This window comes from Salmo salar, chromosome 03 (genome assembly GCF_965601325.2).
Source record: "Salmo salar chromosome 03, fSalSal1, whole genome shotgun sequence".
NCBI lineage: Eukaryota > Metazoa > Chordata > Actinopteri > Salmoniformes > Salmonidae > Salmo > Salmo salar.
Window position 1 is genome coordinate 13,817,938 of NC_138293.1, and position 19,260 is coordinate 13,837,197.

Here is a 19,260-nt window from a genome sequence, read left to right on the forward strand (position 1 = left end):
AACACTGTAATCAACGGTTGTCCATGTTTTTATATTAAGATGGGAGTGCACATAACGGTCATTTTCATTAATCGTATTGCCTATAGGCTCTATTGCGTCTCTATTACTGCACGATGATATCCACCAGTTCATTGTTGGGGTCAGATTTGGTTAAGCCTCCAAGTGAGTAATTATGGTGCGACAGATGGCTTCACAAACAGCCAGCCAGAGAAAATGGGGTGTGACTGTTTATGTGATGCTATATCTGGAAGTGAGCAGAAGCTTAAGAAGAAGAGGGACAAGAGAGACATCTAGTGTCTTTGTCTAGCCTCTGCTCTTAGGTACTAGACCTTAAAATAGAATTACGACTTTCAAAAGAGTAAAAGAATCCATAAGTCTAATATACAGCATATAAATAATGATGTACTATGGTAATGGAATTTTAAAAAAAAAGAAAATAATTATTGCTGAAATAGCACACGTATTTTTAGTCCTTCATATATATGTTGATGACAAAGGAGAAATAGGGTGTAAGAGGAAGTCATAAAATGTGATAAAGCATTTATAGTAGGGCTACACCCTCAACTCAAGCACAGAGCACCACCTTTCCACGCTGCTGTATCGGTCGCTTCCACCCACTGAGACACACATCCACCACGCCCGCTCTTCACGTCAGTCCGCAACGTCAGATTGTGCGTGTTGCTCTGTATCGGTGGGCGTAGGTTTGACCGGCTTTTCAGAGGCAGACACAATGAGCCCTCGGATGATGTAAAGCATGCATGTGGGGCTGGAGGAACGGACACGTTTTGGTAGTATAGTTTTTTGCTTTTGTTTTATATAATTTCGAGCACACATATCGACAAGGCTTTGTGACGGTATAGGGATAGCTGGAAAAGGTCGGTTCAACGAGTTCGTCTGACATAACGAGGTCGAAATCTCTGGCTAGTCCCCTTCGAAAACGACACCGAAAACAAAACAGAATTTTACAAAGGACTTGCAAAAGTCAACGACATAAAACAAGAATGTCGATGGTTGCGTATTCGGATTACTTAGCCGCCGAATGTCTGATGTCGATCTCTAGCGGTCCTGTCCTACACCGACCCACCCCGGTTGTCCCCGCCGCCCAGCCTCCTCCCCAGGCCGTTCATCCTGGGGAGCCCGAAGGGTCGAACGAGGACAGGGAGGTGCGTGAGACGCTGAGACTCGAAGGGGCCAACATGATGACGGTGGCCGGGATCCTCACGGACCTCCACGGCAAGTTCCGGTCCATGTCGGCCTACTCGGAGAGCAGCAACTCCTCATGTGGGGAGAGCGGCTACACCACGTTGTCTGACTCAACTACCCCAACCATGACCCCCTCTGCTACTCCAATTCCTGGACAGTACAATGCTACTCAACAGCAGTGGGGAGGAGGGGCGCCTCGGTCCCCAGTAAAGCGACATCAGTGCATTTACGACGGCTGTGACCGAGTTTATGGAAAATCATCTCATCTGAAAGCCCATATCAGAACCCATACAGGTACAATTATATAGCTGGCTGTTATATAGCTTAACTGTACATTTTGGGGGGGAATTAGCTATAGTCTCCACAAATGTCATTTTATTATGCAATTTGATCCAGAACTTCAAGTTTGTCCATACTTACTAAGCACTCCCCCCTTTGTGAGTCACTCATATCTACAAGTATCATATTTCTGCCTGAAGAAAACTGTTTTTCTTCACAGGGACACTGTCGATTGGGTGGGCGAGACGAGTCGTTTACCCGCGAGTTAGTAACGTTACAATACTCCCAGAACAAAAGGGGAAAAACTCAAACAGAGGGCTCATAACAAAGAAGTAATCGAACAAAAGAATGGGGTTGGACGAAAAAAAGCCTAGTGACGAACATGCTGCAACTAGGTTGGATTTGCATACGAAGTGAGTTCGAGATTAAATGTAACATTCGGGGCGTTTGCGCAGGTTCGGTGGTTCTTTCAGCTCAAACAGCCAAATCTTTTAATCCCACCTCGCATCAATGTGGCCATCGTGTAACAGTCACGTCTTTTTCGAAAACATCTTTCTTGAAATCAGCCATTGCTGTCATAGTTTTCCCATTCAAAATGGTATGTTTAGCGCTGTAACGGTGTATAGATGCATCAGGTGTCCATTGCCCAGGTGTCCGCACAGTCCTGGGGGGGGGGGTGTTCAGGGTCAGTGATGGATTAGAACGGGAACAAATCGTTAGGGAACGCCCACAAAACGGGAGTGAGTGGATCACGGAGAGAAGGGTTTCGTCACATTACGTCATAGTCCCGTTCACTACGACGAGAGTTTGTGTTTTTACACAGCGTCGAGTTCTACAGCAGACTGAATTTCATTTGATTTCCACAGAATCACTTGCGAACTAAAATCGGTATCCCTTCTAGCCATGACCAGTGAGTGGAAGTGTTGCGGTCTTGAATATAGCTCCTGGCACCCCTGCGTCTGTCCTGGGTTAACTCCTATTAGCAATGTTACTCTATTGTATTAGGGCCACAAAATAGGCGTAGGAGGCTGCACATTGTGGATACCTTAATAATGCATTAAAGTCTAGTCAACATAAAGGGTGTCCTCAACGGTGGAAACTCCTTTATTCGCAAAAATGGATATAATGACCATCACATCGATGTAAACTTGTAGTCATGCGATGATATGTTGTGTTGTTGTCCCACTACGACTCGGGAAAGCAGTTTATTCGGCTACAGATTGAATAAATTATGATGAACTTCACATGGTGGTGAACGTGCACAGTGATGAGTTTGATGCTCCTTTCCAATAAATATCGAGGGTCTTATTCTGGTGACATGATCATCGATGCTAGGCTGCCGTTTACAAAACAAAAGTTAAAATCTTGCTCTTATCCATATCATCATCGAAGTAGCCTACCCTCACTGTATATGTGAGGTGTTGGCTAGAGCACACGTGCCAAGACCAGAGTCGGCACATTTGCTATATAATGCAACAGTTTTTGTGACAAATCCATCAGTAGAACTAAAAATGCGATGGAAACCCATTTAGCTTGTATTTTTTATTTGCTGCATGGGAATTTAACCACAAGTTATTTTTATGTGCACTACCTCATCACGCACAGACTTTTATTCGCAATAAATCAGTTTGTTGGTAACGCATCTCTGGCGGGAAAATGTTTTATGCCGATTTTAGAATATTCCCATGAAAATTGTCTTGGGAGCTCTATTGATCCTTTGTAGCTCAGTAGTGCACAGCACTTGTAAAGCCAGGGTAGTGGGTTCGATTCCTGGGACCACCCATAAGTTAAATGTATGCACGCATGACTGTAAGTCGCTTTGGATAAAAGTGCCTGCTAAATGGCATATACTATTGAGGCCATCTCCATTTTGAAGTAGTCAATTTTCTTCATCTACTACTTCTGAGTTGGCAAACAAACTGAAAGGGTGCACACTGCCACCTAGAGTGTGTTGTTTGAACAGATACAAGGCCAAGGTTGTTGATTTACTGCCACCTACAGTTATGGAATGTTTCCTCACGAGAATAATTCACTGGCCGATCTCCTGGTAACCTGGATGGAATTGATTCTATGTTATGTGATTCTTCCTTCACCCATAGGAAGTCCCACCCAGTTGACTACTTGTAGCCCCGTTCATTGACTCGGTACCCCCTGTATATAGCCCCGTTATTTTAAGGTCTACAACTGTTGTATTCGGCAAATGTGACAAATAAAATTTTATTTGATACTTCAAAATGGTGAAAGTCCTCATATGCGCTGGCCATGCTAAAACAGGCTTTTGGGCACTAGAGTCCTCTATCTATCTCTTTTGGATGTGTTGAGGGCACCTTTCTAAGATGGCCGCCCACTGTATGTTGGTGTTAGTCTGCCCTATGAGTGTCAATATCTATTGCTGTCTACGTTTTGCATTCACTTTTCAAAATGTCTCTCTTCAATATGAACCATGACCAGAGTAAGTTTTTCTTTATAACGTAGGTTGATTTGGTGCATTAAATAGAGCAGAGGGGTGGATGACCTTTTTGAGTTGAAAGAAAATGGCTGCTGTTAATCTTATACACTTTCTACTAACTTGATGGGTATACTGGAGTCTGCCAAGAATCTAGCTTACTACCGACCGCTGCATATCTAGTGTTAGTGACTGGTACGAGCAGGGCAATATTTGCCAGTCTGACATTTGTGCCACACTCAGTATGATAATTTGAATGTCTCTCTTTCTGTCTCCCTTCATCAGGTGAACGACCTTTTCCCTGTACCTGGCCCGACTGCCAGAAAAAATTTGCCCGTTCGGACGAGCTGGCTCGCCACACGCGCACACACACAGGCGAGAAGCGCTTCCTGTGCCCGCTGTGCGACAAGCGCTTCATGCGCAGCGACCACTTGATCAAGCACGCCCGCCGCCACCCCGACTTCCAGCCGTCCATGCTGGGCCGCAAGGCCTCGTCCCCTGGGGGACAGGGGGCGTCCAGCCCCGCCATGAGCCAGTAGAGTGCAGGGGTCAGTGGGTTCACTCCCACGTCTAGGGCTGGGGTCAGCAAGGGTCACAGGGAGTGGTCCTAACCAATCAGATCCACTAGCCAGGCCTGTCTGTCACAACTCCCCACACAACAGTATCTAGGTGGGTGCACGTTCACCACCCACCCGACGTATGAAGACGACACCAGTCTCAACGCTCAACTATAAAACTGAAATCATTTAACTGAAAAACACTCACACATGCAGGGAATTCTCTTTGTCTTCACTCCGCAGTCTCAGCACACGCATCAGCCAAATGTTTTCCTTCCTTTCCCGGCTTATTTTAGAGAGATGGTGCTCCATGCTTTTTTACTGTGGCTGTTTCCTTTCTTGCTAGCGCCATTTTGGATATTTAACTAGAGGCGTAGAGAGGCTGAGGTCAACTAAATGTGTAGCAGCCTTGCTGATGACATGTCCTCAGTTTCTAGAGGTTGCACATTCCATGCATTTTTGTCATTGGAATTTAGTTGGCTTAGTTATCTTTTTTTTTTGTTTTGTTGTAATATCGTATTTACTGTATTATCATTTTAAATTCAGGGTCAACTTAACTTTCAGTAATGATGATGAATGGTTTAAACCGCTAAAGACTAGCTGGTTACACACCATCCTTATTAATTCTAGATCGACTTTTCTTTTTACTATCCATGAAACCTTGACCAATGATATACGTATTATTATGTCCGTCACGGATGCAAATGTATATATCCTTTAACCTTCTATTGTAGAGAATATCGTGAACAAATATTAGAGGAAGTAATACTTGTGATGAATTGTAGTCCTTATATTAGGGGTGACAGACTATACACATGGATAGGATAGCGCTGCTTGTGAGTAAAGCGCGTGTCTGTAATTACATTTTGTTAGAAAGAGAAGACACTTTTTTACTGTTTTCACTCTGTCCATCTAAATGGACATAATTACTTTATCTCAGTGAACAACACTTCAGGAAATTCAGAAAGCCTTAAACTATTTCATACTTATTGTTGCACCATGTTTACAGTTTAAATCATTTATACAGGTTTACGCCGACTCGTTGGCGCATTACAAATACACATATGCAATATTCCACTTTTAACCAGAGGTTGCTTTTAATGCTAGCTACTTGGCTAATTTGTGTGATAGGTAGTCACTGTGTTAATATGCTTCTACAATTGAACACTGTGGAATTTGATAAAGATACATGTGAATTCATTATACTTATTATAACGGATGGTTAGGTTAGTAAGCCACATTTGTCTAAGTGCTTTAGGAAAGTGTGATAAAGGATAGATTGGGGTTATTATGTGTTTGTTTTTTAACTGTTTCTTTGCTGAGCATAATGAATTGTTTCTATCTATGTGGCTTTTCTCAGACACTATGCTCTCAGAGCCTTGTTTATAACTGTCATTTCTTCCACAGAACGATTGAATTGCATGACTAAGGCACCTCTCTCGTCATACTGTCCCTCCAGTATATTCCTTCCTTGTCTTTACTAACAAACTGACTTTAATTGATCATTCTTGCTGCATCATTTGATCACTGTTAGTTCCATTGTAATGGGATGTACCTGTATTCAACTTTAAGTTGAAATGCTTTTGCCATTTGTACACATTTTCACAAGTTCTTATCTGTTTACAGCTCTTGGTAACTGCTGGCAGTTATCGAACAAAAATGGACTACTTCAAACAAAGCCACAATATGACTTAGTAAGAGTGTTTGCTATGTTTTCAAATGAATTGAAAATGTCTCCATGGATCTCATCATTTTCCAAATGTATTTGTTTAATTTTCTGACAGCAAGTCTGCCTCGCGCCAAATTTATGATTATTTCACAAAGGGTAACAATTTACCTCGCAATGTTTGTGTAATACTTGTCTTCCCTTGGAAAGTAGTTGGACAAAAAATGGAGTCCATTAAGAAACTCACCTTTTCTCATGAAATGCTTCTAAACACAATCAAGCCTTAGGTTTGAACTTCCTGCGTTCTTCAAGTGAAAACTACACTCTGCCAGGGAAACATCTCTTTAGTCGTCTTGTCTATATTCTCATGTATGCTCCGCGTACAGAGTTTTGACTGTGCTTAACACTTTTTCATAGTATATTACGTACCCCTGGTGTTCAATAGTGCTGATCATCAGTTTTGGCATCTCACAAGTGTTCAGTATGTATCACTACCCTTCATGTTGCACAATGCTACTTATATCAGTTAGTTTGGACCTACTGCGTTACATTTTGTAACTTCATTTCAGTGGTACCTACATAAGGACTTAATAACCCATTCATAACATATTCTTAAGTAGTACATGAACATTGCATAAATGCTTATGTTAACAAGTTGATATTTCAGTTTTGTCACTATTTGCAGTTAACAAACAAGCATTTATGCACTATTCATTAACTGCTTATAAATGTGTACTGTATGGGTTATAAAGTGCTTATGTAGGTTCCCTTCAGATAAAGTTGCCAATAACTCAATATACATTTTACAAACCACTAAATCTGGCTGGTGGGGGCATAACCATATCTCAAACAATTGAATTAATCGCGCTGAACACCTTATGGGGCATACTATGCTAATTGTTTCCCGCTGTACACTAATTAAACAAATATACACAGCTGCATTGTTTGTATAGAACCAATGTTTTTAGAATTTTGTTAAGCCAAATTTTTACACCAATAACTCTTTAAGAAACCTCTTATTTGAGCTTTGGTTACGTAGATAAGAGGACCTTTGGAACTAATTCAATAAATGCTGCGACTTGTTCTTTGATATTTATACTCTCAGGTGTCTTTGAAACATTTCTTCCATATTTCCTGTGCAGCACCCAAGTGTAATCATGTATTGTTGCTATTATTTTAAGGATTAATTTATTGCGATTTATAATTTTAATTCATTTTTTCCCATAGCTTATTATTTTGTGATATGGAACATATACTAACTGTTTGGTTCCATTGTTTGCTTGATACAAAACTGCCAGTGCTTTTTAATAATAAACAAAAACCTTAAGTTGAATGTTTTGTATGTGTTATTTTCTTGTTAACAGGTGACTTTATCTTGTATCTGTATATAAATGTTGAGTTATACTTGACATATCCACTTTTTTGTGAATATTGTGAAGTTGAAGGGAAGGTTGTCTGTAGATGGCTTTCAAAGTAAGGACAATTTGATCAATCCCTTGAGAAGAATAGTTCACCCAAAATACAAAATGACATGTTGGTTTCCTTACCCTGTAAGCAGTTTCTGGACAAGGTATGACCACAATCCTTGATTCATGATTTGGTTTGTTTACTTGACAACTGCAATATTTTTACAATCTGGCACCAATCCTCTGCAAGTCGATGGTACCTGTGTAAGTACATTTTCTTGTCTCATGTCCAAATGATATTTAAGGAACTTCATTGAGCTTTTTGGATACTTTAGGATGATTTGGACGTTAAGATAGAAAAATGCTAAAATCAGAACCATTGACTTGCACTGGATTTGTGCCACAGATGCAAAAAAAAAGTTAGCATTTGGAAACAGTGGCCAGGTAAACAAAACCAAAGCATGGATTGCTGTCATACCTTGTCCGTAGACTGCTTACATGGTAAGGAATCCAATATGTAATTCTGTAATTTGGGTGAACTATCCCTATAAAATATTGAATATGTGTGTATCCCATAAACTAATACAATCAGCTGGAATGTTTGCAGACAGTTAAAATGCATCATTCTTTAATTAAGCAATAAGGCATGAGGGGGTGTGGTATATGACCAATATATCACGGCTAAGGGCTGTTCTTATGAACGACACAACGCGGCGTGCTTGGACACAGCCCTTAGCCATGATATAATGGCCATATACCACAAACCCCCAAGGTGCCTTATTCCTATTATAAACTGGTTACCAACGTAATTAGAGCAGTAAAAATAAATGTTTTGTCATACCCATGGTATACGGTCTGATATACCACTGCTGTCAGCCAATTAGCATTCAGGGCTCGAACCACCCAGTTTTTAATCCTGATTATATAACGGATGGGTCTAATCCAGAATGCTGATTGGTTAAAACCGCATTCTAGCCGGTGTCTATTCCACACATTACCACCGGCTAAATCTATGACATTAAAATGCCTATTTACTTTATTCCATCTGACTGCACAATCCACTGTCTCATCAGCCCAGTCAGGCAAGTTATGAACTTGATCTCCACTATAAAAAGCATCTAGACATTATCTCACATTTCTTTTAGACTAACATTTAGTTTTCAACAGAGGAGATTTGTATAAATATTGCCGACATTTGCAACATTGTTTCAATATTAAAATTAGATCTCCAGCTGTTCCATAGTAATGAACATGTCGGGAGTCGGGATGAGACAGACGGGCAGGCAGCGTTTCTAAACCAGTCGAAATCATGAATCAGCTGACATCATTTTGATGGATATATACAAAGTAATGTCAATTGAAAAAAGGTCAAACAAAACGAGGTGCAGCTAGTTTGCAGTATTTTCAGCTTCAGTTTGAAGTGATTGTGTTAGGTGTGTTGTTGGCTAGCTCCTCTGATCAACAGTGTCCTGACGAGAGAGCAAAATGTCATTGTGAATGCATTGTGAACGCACAATGTCAATGCCATCATTGTAAATAAGATTTTGTTCTTAACTAACTTGCCTAGTTAAATAAAGGTTAAATAAAAAAATGATATGCCAGGCGAAATCGCGCCACATTAGCTCATTGTTATGCATGTATCCAAATAAAGTTCACTAGAAAACAGCTTAAACAAATGCAAATGCAGCTACTGTTGTTATTCTGGCTGCACTGTTTGACGTGACTGTAAATTAGCCGTAGCAAGCAAGAGATAAGAATGTTGCCAGCCAGTATGGCAATGTAAGATTTCATTTATTAATCATAGGCGTAACGTGTGTGTTTATGTGACCTCAACTCCTCAGAGTTCATCTCTTTGTGTGCTGGCAGATGAGGGTGGGGGCACGCCTCCTCCTTCCTTGGCGATGCCTGGGGGCATAGGCCGCCCCTGGCCGTCCTGCTTGCTGCTTCGCTGGGTGTTCTGCCGGTCCCAGTCGGTGGTTGTGGCCTCATCGTCCCAGATGGTGGAGGTCTCTGTGTCGCTGAAGTAGCCCGGCTCGCCAGTATAGTGGGTGGGGAAGAGGAGCAGCGGCTCCACAGAGAACGCCAGCAGGTCCCTCTGCTCAAACTGGGCCATGTACTCCTCCCTGAGGGCAAGGAAAGTTGAGGAGAATTAAAAAACAACAACACATGCCCGGTATAAAACAACCCCTTCTCCTAGCTCCAAAAGGCCCATTGGAAGATCTGCCTGGAACCACCGCCATATTGTTTGCACCGTTTTAATCTCTACTTAGTCTCTAAAGATCAGCAAACACTGGGTTTGCAGGGACAAATGTCACTCAACAAGCATGTGCTAGAGTGAGAATGTGGACACTGCAGTTAAAAGACAAAAGCCTGTCCGACCACTGGAACTCACCTTGGGTGCTTGTTGAACATGACAGGCAGGTACTCATCCACAGGTAGCATCTTGCCCAGGGCCCGGGCTCCCAGGAGCCTCTTGGCTCCCTGCAAGGAGAGGGCGTAACCCAGGGTCCAGTAGGAATAGTCAGGGTATACCAGGTTACTGACCCCCTCCACCCAGCGCTCCGGCTGCTTCACCTGCAGCCGCTTACGTCCCACGTAGCTGAGGGAGAGAGGGAGAGAGAAACGTCAACCTCTTTCCATTCATTTTATAAAGCATTCCTAGAAAAATAAGCCATTTTACACTATTATGCTGCATCCTAAGATCAGACACACGTTGGCATCCTGTCTGTCTGTCTGTCTGTCTGTCTGTCTGTCTGTCTGTCTGTCTGTCTGTCTGTCTGTCTGTCTGTCTGTCTGTCTGTCTGTCTGTCTGTCTGTCTGTCTGCCTGCCTATGTTCGAGTGTGTATGCAGCCAATCAGCCCTCACATCAGATCCCAGTCCAGTCCCACTCGGTCCACGTTCTCCATGATGGTCACCAGTCTGCTTCGGAAACGCGGCTCAAACCTCACATCATCCTCCAGCACCAGCACACGCTGCAGTCCCTGTTCCACCACCTAGGGGGAGTCATGCACCACAGGACAGCCACTGAGCCAGGGTTTGAATTTCCAAATACTTGATACATTAAAACAAGTGACATTGCTTTCTATCTTATATCTTTACATCTAAAGTAGTTTGAGCACTGTTACAGATCATTATCCTTTTACTGCAGTGGGCTAAATCAGGGTTACACAGAGTGATTCTTGGTGGTCTTAAACACATCTACTTTGAAACAAAAATATACACCTCACACACATGGTTATGAGCTTAAAAACACCTGTACCATGTCAGATATAGAGTTTAAATGTACTCCATTTTGAGTTTGCTTCCCAATATTACACTTTATATACATCACAGAAGACTGAAATATAACAAAACTGTTTGACATAAAAACACCGGATTTTTGGGCCCAAAAAAGAAAGGAATGTTTATTAACTATGAACATTCCACCCATAAGGCCACTAGAGGGAGATCTGGTCATTTGACTGCAGGAAAGGGGTGTACCATTAACAATAAAAGTGCTAGCTATAAAGATTTATTAGTATTTTTACGCAACGTTTGCAAGTGTATAGAATCGATTTTCATGTATAGACTGGATGTGTACCGGTTTCATGTATAGACTAGATGTGTACCTGTTTCATGTATAGACTAGATGTGCACCTGTTTCATGTATAGACTAGATGTGTACCTGTTTCATGTATAGACTAGATGTGCACCTGTTTCATGTATAGACTAGATGTGTACCTGTTTCATGTATAGACTAGATGTGTACCTGTTTCATGTATAGACTAGATGTGCACCTGTTTCATGTATAGACTAGATGTGCACCTGTTTCATGTATAGACTAGATGTGTACCTGTTTCATGTATAGACTAGATGTGTACCTGTTTCATGTATAGACTAGATGTGTACCTGTTTCATGTATAGACTAGATGTGTACCTGTTTCATGTATAGACTAGATGTGTACCTGTTTCGTGTATAGACTAGACATGTACCTGTTTCCAGATGTTGTAGTGACTGAGGAAGCAGCCGATCTCCCCTCGCGTTAGCACGCGCCCCGAATACGGGTCTTTGTACCCAGGCAACATGTCTATGCCCATCGCTTGCAGCTGGGAGGAGTTCAGGGCTCTGAAGAAAAGAGAAGAAAAGAAAAGATTAATAAAACATAATTAAATGTTCAAACCCAGCCCAGGTGCGTAAGTCTAGATTTACTACAAGTTTGCACCTGTGCAGTGTTGGCACCTGTTCTTTTTCTGATTCAATTCACAACGGTAGAACAAAAGATCAAAGGAAAATTAAGATACTGATAATACATCAAAGTTTCATGTTTGAGGAATCCATGCTCACTTTATAAAATGTTTTATGTAACCTTTATTTAACTTGGCAAGTCAGTTAAAAACAAATTCTTATTTACAATGACGGCCTACCCCGGCCAAACCCGGACAACGCTGAGCCAATTGTGCGCCGCCCTATGGTACTCCCAATCACGGCCGGTTGTGATACAGCCTGGAATCGAACCAGTGTCTGTAGTGACGCCTCTAGCACTGAAATGCAGTGCCTTAGACCACTGCGCCACTCAGGAGTCCGAGTGGAACCATAGTGGAGAGGAGTGAGGATTCAGTATGGATAGCAGGAAATGTATTTTATTTCCTTCTGAAATAAGAGGTGCAGAAGGTTATGTAAAGTGCTTTTGGATTGTTGTGTCATACTTGCCATCCACCGCCTCTGTCAGTGTGATATCAATGCCCAGAACGGCAAGGGTGCTCAGCATTCGATCCCGCCGGTCAATGCGACGCTTCAGATTAATCAGAAAGATCTAGAATGAAGGCGGGGAGAACAGGTCACTAAAATCCGACTGTTCCATCCATTATCACCTTTCTCATGATTTGTATGAAATAGACGTTTCTGTGATTTCTTTCAAACAATGACAGTGGATGACTAAAGATATACAGTAGATATACAGTAGTGTAGATATACAGTAGTGTAGATATACAATAGTGTAGATATACTGTAAGTACATTCTCAGTACCTCATCAAATCCCATCTTTTCCAGAGGTTTAGCTGTATGGTGCATGTATTTGGATGGCTTCATGAGGTAATCGACTGAAGAAAAATACCTGTATTAGACTCTTATTACTAGATAAAAGATAAAAGCAGATCACACTGTGTTAAGACATTTCCCATCTATGATTTGTAAGGGAATTCGTCAGTCTCTCATTAATGACCAGTTTAGGGATTCTCTGAAGAGACGGGGAGAGATGGAGAAGCAAAAGAGATAACGGAAGAGTGAGAATTCTGACACGGCTGTGAAAGTGAAAGTCAAACGGAATCACAGAGACTGGTCTGTAGGAGAGGAAACAGCAGGAAAGAAAGAAAGTCAAGAGTGGAGAGATACGTTAAAATATAGTGAGGGGAGTGTGTGGGTGGGTGGGTGTGTGTGTGTGTGTGTGTGTGTGTGTGTGTGTGTGTGTGTGTGTGGGTGTCTGTGTGGGTGGGTGGGTGGCTGTCTGCATGGGTGTGTGTGTGTGTGTGTGTGTGTGTGTGTGTGTGTGTGTGTGTGTGTGTGTGTGTGTGTGTGTGTGTGTGTGTGTGTGTGTGTGTGTGTGTGTGTGTGTGCATCAGATTACTCACTCAGAGCCTCGGTCATGGTGTGGCTAAAGCTCTCCACCTCCTCCTCCAGACTTTGCTCTTGCTTCAGAGGCAGTGGCAGATACCCATAATGCTCTCTATTACATATGTACATCTGCACATCTGTATGGAGTCACAGGTTTAGCATTAGACACAAAACATAATACATATAAATAATAATGGAGTGTTTGTTTGAGCCTGCCTGGAGTGCCACATAGCCCGGCTATTCCACTGGTTCCACTGCGCCAGACAAGCTCAATCAAACGCAACTAAAGTATTTGAAAGAAAACAATGACTATTTGAACTAAGATTCAACACATTCAATACACAGTAAGGAAACTGAGCATTTAAACACAATTCATTATGACTCTATGACTGACCTGCCTGCCGCGCAGAGAAGGCGAAGACCATGATGTCATCCAGGGGGAAGGTGTAATCGTGGTGTGGAGGGTGGAAGGCCAGCGCCCGGGTGGCGCTCCGCCTCAGGTCCACCAGGAAGGTAGAGTGCACCATGGGAACAGCAAAGCAGCCCTGGCGTTTCCAGTTCCTGATGGGGATGTACTCAGGGGTGCGCTTGTAGTAACCCTAAGAGGGCAGGGAGAGACACAGTGGATCAGAGAAACTTAAATAGAGTCCCCAGGGCCAAATTCGGCCCATCGTTACATTTTCTGTGGCCCCTTGACATAAATGCATTTAATGAAGAAAAAGCTTCAATGGTATGCTCTCTGGAAATGTGAATAATTTAAGTCTTTAAATACAATGATGAGCGAACACAAAAGCAAGATGCTATAATATAATGAATTAACAAAAGAAAACACATTTAATGAGCATTAAATGTATAAATCATGAGCATTAAATGTATAAATCATCATCTACACTCAGTGGCTAATTTATTAGATACACCTATCTAGTACCGGGTCGGATCCCCCCTTTGCCTCCAGAACAGCCTGAATTCTTTGGGGCATGGAAACATTTCTCAATTGGTATCAAGGGACCTAGCGTGTGCCAGGAAAACATTCCCCACACCATTACACCACCAGCCTGTACCGTTGACGCCAGGCAGGATGGGGCCATGGACTCATGCTGCTTACGCTAAATCCTGACTGCCATCAGCATGACACACCAGGAACCGGGATTCATCGGACCAGGCAATGTTTTTCCACTCCTCAATTGTCCAGTGTTGGTGATCACACGTTCACTTGAGCCGCTTCTTCTTGTTTTTAGCTGATAGGAGTGGAACCCTGTGTGGTCGTCTGCGGCAATTGCCCGTCCTTAACAAGGACCGACGAGTTGTGCGTTCTGAGATATCGTTCTGCACACCACTGTTGTACTGAGACGTTATTTGCCTGTTTGTGGCCCGCCTGTTAGCTTGCACGATTCTTACCGTTCTCCTTCCACCTCTCATCAACAAGCTATTTTCACCCACAGGACCGCCGCTGACTGGATGTTTTTTGTTTGTTTCCCCATTCTCTATAAACCCTAGACACTGTCATGTGTGTTAAGCCCAGGAGGCCGCCGGGTTCTGAGATACTGGAACCGGCGCGCCTGGTACTGACGATCCTACCACACTCAAAGTCACTTAGGTGACTTGTTTTGCCCATTCTAACGTTCAACCAAACAGTCTCTGAATGCCTCGATGCCTTTCTGTCTGCTTTATATAGCAAGCCAAGGCCACGTGACTCACTGTCTGTAGGAGCAATCCATTTTAGTGAAAGGAGGTGGTGTACCTAATAAACTGGCCACAGAGTGTACAGTCGTGGCCAAAAGTTTTGAGAATGACACAAATATTAATTTTCACAGTCTGCTGCCTCTGTTTGTATGATGGCAATTTGCATATACTCCAGAATGTTATGAAGAGTGATCAGATGAATTGCAATTAATTGCAAAGTCCCTCTTTGCCATGCAAATGAACTGAATCCCCCAAAAACATTTCCACTGCATTTCAGCACTGCCACAAAAGGACCAGCTGACATCATGTCAGTGATTGTCTCGTTAACACAGGTGTGAGTGTTGACGAGAACAAGGCTGGAGATCACTCTGTCATGCTGATTGAGTTCGAATAACAGACTGGAAGCTTCAAAAGGAGGGTGGTGCTTGGAATCATTGTTCTTCCTCTGTCAATCATGGTTACCTGCAAGGAAACACGTGCCGTCATCACTGCTTTGCATAAAAAAGGCTTCACAGGCAAGGATATTGCTGCCAGTAAGATTGCACCTAAATCAACCATTTATCGGATCATCAAGAACTTCAAGGAGAGCGGTTCAATTGTTGTGAAGAAGGCTTCAGGGCACCCAAGAAAGTCCAGCAAGCGCCAGGACCGTCTCCTAAAGTTGATTCAGCTGCGGGATCAGGGCACCACCAGTACAGAGCTTGCTCAGGAATGGCAGCAGGCAGGTGTGAGTGCATCTGCATGCACAGTGAGGCAAAGACTTTTGGAGGATGGCCTGGTGTCAAGAAGGGAAGCAAAGAAGCCACTTCTCTCCAGGAAAAACATCAGGGACAGATTGATATTCTGCAAAAGGTACAGCGATTGGACTGCTGAGGACTGGGGTGAAGTCATTTTCTCTGATGAATCCCCTTTCCGATTGTTTTGGGCATCCGGAAAAAAGCTTGTCTGGAGAAGACAAGGTGAGCGCTACCATCAGTCCTGTGTCATGCCAACAGTAAAGCGTCCTGAGAACATTCATGTGTGGGGTTGCTTCTCAGCCAAGGGAGTGGGCTCACTCACAATTTTGCCTAAGAACACAGCCATGAATAAAAAATGGTACCAACACATCCTCCGAGAGCAACTTCTCCCAACCATCCAGGAACAGTTTGGTGACGAACAATGTCTTTTCTAGCATGATGGAGCACCTTGCCATAAGGCAAAAGTGATAACTAAGTGGCTCAGGGAACAAAACATCAATATTTTGGGTCCATGGCCAGTAAACTCCCTAGACCTTAATCCCATTGAGAACTTGTGGTCAATCCTCAAGAGGCAGGTGGACAAACAAAAACACACAAATTCTGACAAACTCCAAGCATTGATTATGCAAGAATGGGCTGCCATCAGTCAGGATGTGGTCCAGAAGTTAATTGACAGCATGCCAGGGCGGATTGCAGAGGTCTTGAAAAAGAAGGGTCAACACTGCAAATATTGACTCTTTGCATCAACTTCATGTAATTGTCAATAAAAGCCTTTGACACTTATGAAATGCTTGTAATTATACTTCAGTATTCCATAGTAACATCTGACAAAAATATCTAGACACTGAAGCAGCAAACTTTGTGGAAATGAATATTTGTGTCATTCTCAAAACTTTTGGCCACGACTGTATATGTAAAAAATGACATACTCGCTAATTGAATTGACTATCAATGCCATAGAAAACTGTGAATGCTAATTGAATTGACTATCAATGTCATAGAAAACTGTGAATGCTAATTGAATTGACTATCAATGACATAGAAAACTGACAAACCAGAAGAAAGAAAATGGGAAAGGACAGAAGAGCCAATCATACGGTCATATATCACTAAGGGAAAGTGGCTAGGGGAGTGGTGATGCGAAGATGACAGAAGGCAAATCATCAAAGAGGAATGGCTCCATCTGTTTCCCTGCCCCTACCAAAACCCTTTCCACCATGACACTAACAGAGCCAGCCAGACAGACAGGCAAGCTTGGCATGACAGACAGACAGACAGACAGACAGACAGACAGACAGACAGACAGACAGACAGACAGACAGACAGACAGACAGACAGACAGACAGACAGACAGACAGACAGACAGACAGACAGACAGACAGACAGACAGACAGACAGACAAGCTTGGCATGGTAGACAGACAGACAGATAGACAAGTGTTATGCTTGATTGAATAAACATTTGGGTGGCAGCTAAACAATAAAGTTGTCTTCTGAGAATGGGGCCAGTTGTGGGCCAGAAAAAGTTGGAGAAGTTGGAGAGATTGTTACAGAGATTAATGAAGGGTGTACCTGTGGTGTCACGCCACACCAGAAGTTGGAGTAGAGGACGTGGGACTCCAACATGGGCGCTACCACCGTTAAATTCTCTGCTATCATCTCAGTCAGCACCCGCCGGTTGGTCAGCAAGTTGTCAGTGTCCACAAACTGATTGAAGAAGGAATCATCTCAGTGGAAATTCTGGGTTTCTGCGAACTGGCTCAAGTAAAGTGAGGGGAATTCGCAATTGGCTATTGGTGGTACTTTCGTCCAGTTACAGCTTTAAAAAAATGAAAGTGTCGTTACTGTAACAGTAAACAGTGCCTAAAACAAAACAGTTTGCCATCTCAAAATGTGATGCCTCGGCGCCTAATGACACCTACTACTGACTGTTGTTATCCCACTGTGTTGAGTTATGGGTGACCTCACCAGTATGTAATCAGCCCAGAGAGCCCTGGCAGATCTGAGAGCAGCCTGTTTTAGCTCCATCACGTGGGTGAACCGAGAGTTAGGCCAGTGCTTCGGCCCCAACTCACCCACATGCGATCTAGGGGAGAGGGGGAGATGGAAGGAGAGAAATGAGTGGAGAGGTCTTTATTCTTGACTTTTGTTGACATAGATATTGAATGACAAGAGTGCACAATATGGGTCCTTGATAGTTATGAACACCCCAGCTTCACAGGGAAAGGTGAGTCGTCTGAGAAGAAGACATGTAAAGTGAATGTGGAGAAAATGGAAGGATGTATTTCAGAGTGTGCTCACCTTGGTTCTTCCATGGGTGTCCACTTCACAGAGTGATACTGGCTCTGCACCCCTCTGATCCACTCCTGCAGCATGGCTGTGGTGTTGTCCACACTGTGGTCTGCAGCAGCACTGGAACAAAGTGGCTAGAGCATCAGCCCACTAGAGCTACTGGCTGGATTAGATAGCTCTGTTGGTTGGAGCATGGTGCTTTCTTTCCACACCATGGTTTTAAACTTGATTCCCATATGAGCCTTAGACCCGGTTTCCGGACACAGATTAAACCTAGATTTAAGCATGATGAACAGAGAGTCTGGACACCAGATTTCTACATAGCATGTGATTTACTGTAAGTGTCTTCAGATAAAAACATATTACTGTATTACATCAGCATAGACTTCTTTATTATCTCTCTCTCTTTCTCTCTCTCTCTCTCTTTCTCTCTCTCTCTCTGCCTGGTGCTGTGCCACTCCACGTCACATCTCACCCTCTCTCTCTGCTCCAAGACCACTATTTACTCTTCTCACATTCATCTCATATTCATCTCTGAATATTTCGGGTAGAGAGGTTGAACTCGGGCCACTTAATCCACTGACAGCAACTGGTTTTTAATAGGTTTTGCCCAATGAAAGTGCCCTCCGTTCAGGGATTGATATATATTTGATTCATTTATTATGGTAAAATGCAGTTATAATTAGCCCATAGGGCTGGGTGACACTGTAAATAATCTATCGAACTCCACCTCAGTAACGTCCTTAGTGGAACTGAGGAATTTTTCAATTCAAAACTAAAATCTGATGCTCTTTAAACAAAAATACCCAATATTCCCAAAATGTAAGCATGTGGTGTCTTCTGGAATTAATGGGCAACAATGTGACAATACGTGACTGCTTTAGTTTACATCACTCAATGAGCTAGCCATACTCTGACTAACCATGGATATGATACATAATTTAAAGGATTTTCAAAGGGTTAAATGTCTAAAAGTAATAAACAATGTGGAACAAAATATTAAACTGAACATGTTTTACCAGATGGCGATACGATCCTTAGGATATTCCAGCCTGTCGATGCACCCCAAAAAGTAGGGAAGACTGTGCTCCGCATTGCGCGCAAGGATACTGAGCAATACTTTGGGCTTCAGCAACGAAGACTCGGGCAGGACAGGTTCTACGGGTTCAGTTATCAAGTCTTCTGTACATGTGTTGAATGGGAGTATCGCGGTCAAAATCAAGAAAAGCAATCCGAAACCCACAATTTCAAACGGCATTATTTCCTTAAGGGTGCTCTATCTCCCTCCTGAACTACATGTACTGCAGCTGAGAGTGGATGAATGGTGCAAGTCGAGTATGTGGCACTGATCTGGTAGGTGAGATGCAGACAGTGTGAAGACAACCGGTGAACGGCTGGTA

The 19,260-nt window shown here is 42.9% G+C and overlaps 2 protein-coding genes across 2 annotated transcripts; one reads left to right on the top strand and one right to left on the bottom strand.

Annotated features, from left to right (window-relative positions):
* Window positions 1-660: 660 nt before the first annotated feature.
* zgc:153115 (C2H2-type zinc finger protein) lies at window positions 661-7,484 on the top strand. Its single transcript, XM_014189843.3, has 2 exons — window positions 661-1,497; window positions 4,214-7,484. Exons 1-2 carry the CDS (start codon window positions 1,002-1,004, stop codon window positions 4,465-4,467), a joined length of 750 nt encoding a protein of 249 aa, XP_014045318.1. The 5' UTR covers window positions 661-1,001; the 3' UTR covers window positions 4,468-7,484.
* Window positions 7,485-9,329: 1,845 nt separating this feature from the next.
* LOC106598837 (procollagen galactosyltransferase 2) lies at window positions 9,330-19,260 on the bottom strand. The gene is made up of 12 exons (XM_014189846.3): window positions 18,880-19,260; window positions 17,870-17,980; window positions 17,537-17,654; window positions 17,141-17,275; window positions 13,544-13,748; window positions 13,167-13,286; window positions 12,565-12,638; window positions 12,245-12,351; window positions 11,531-11,663; window positions 10,424-10,551; window positions 9,950-10,156; window positions 9,330-9,680 (listed from the first exon to the last, which is right to left on the bottom strand). The coding sequence occupies exons 1-12, from the start codon at window positions 19,116-19,118 to the stop codon at window positions 9,395-9,397; spliced, it is 1,863 nt and encodes a 620-aa protein (XP_014045321.1). The 5' UTR covers window positions 19,119-19,260; the 3' UTR covers window positions 9,330-9,394.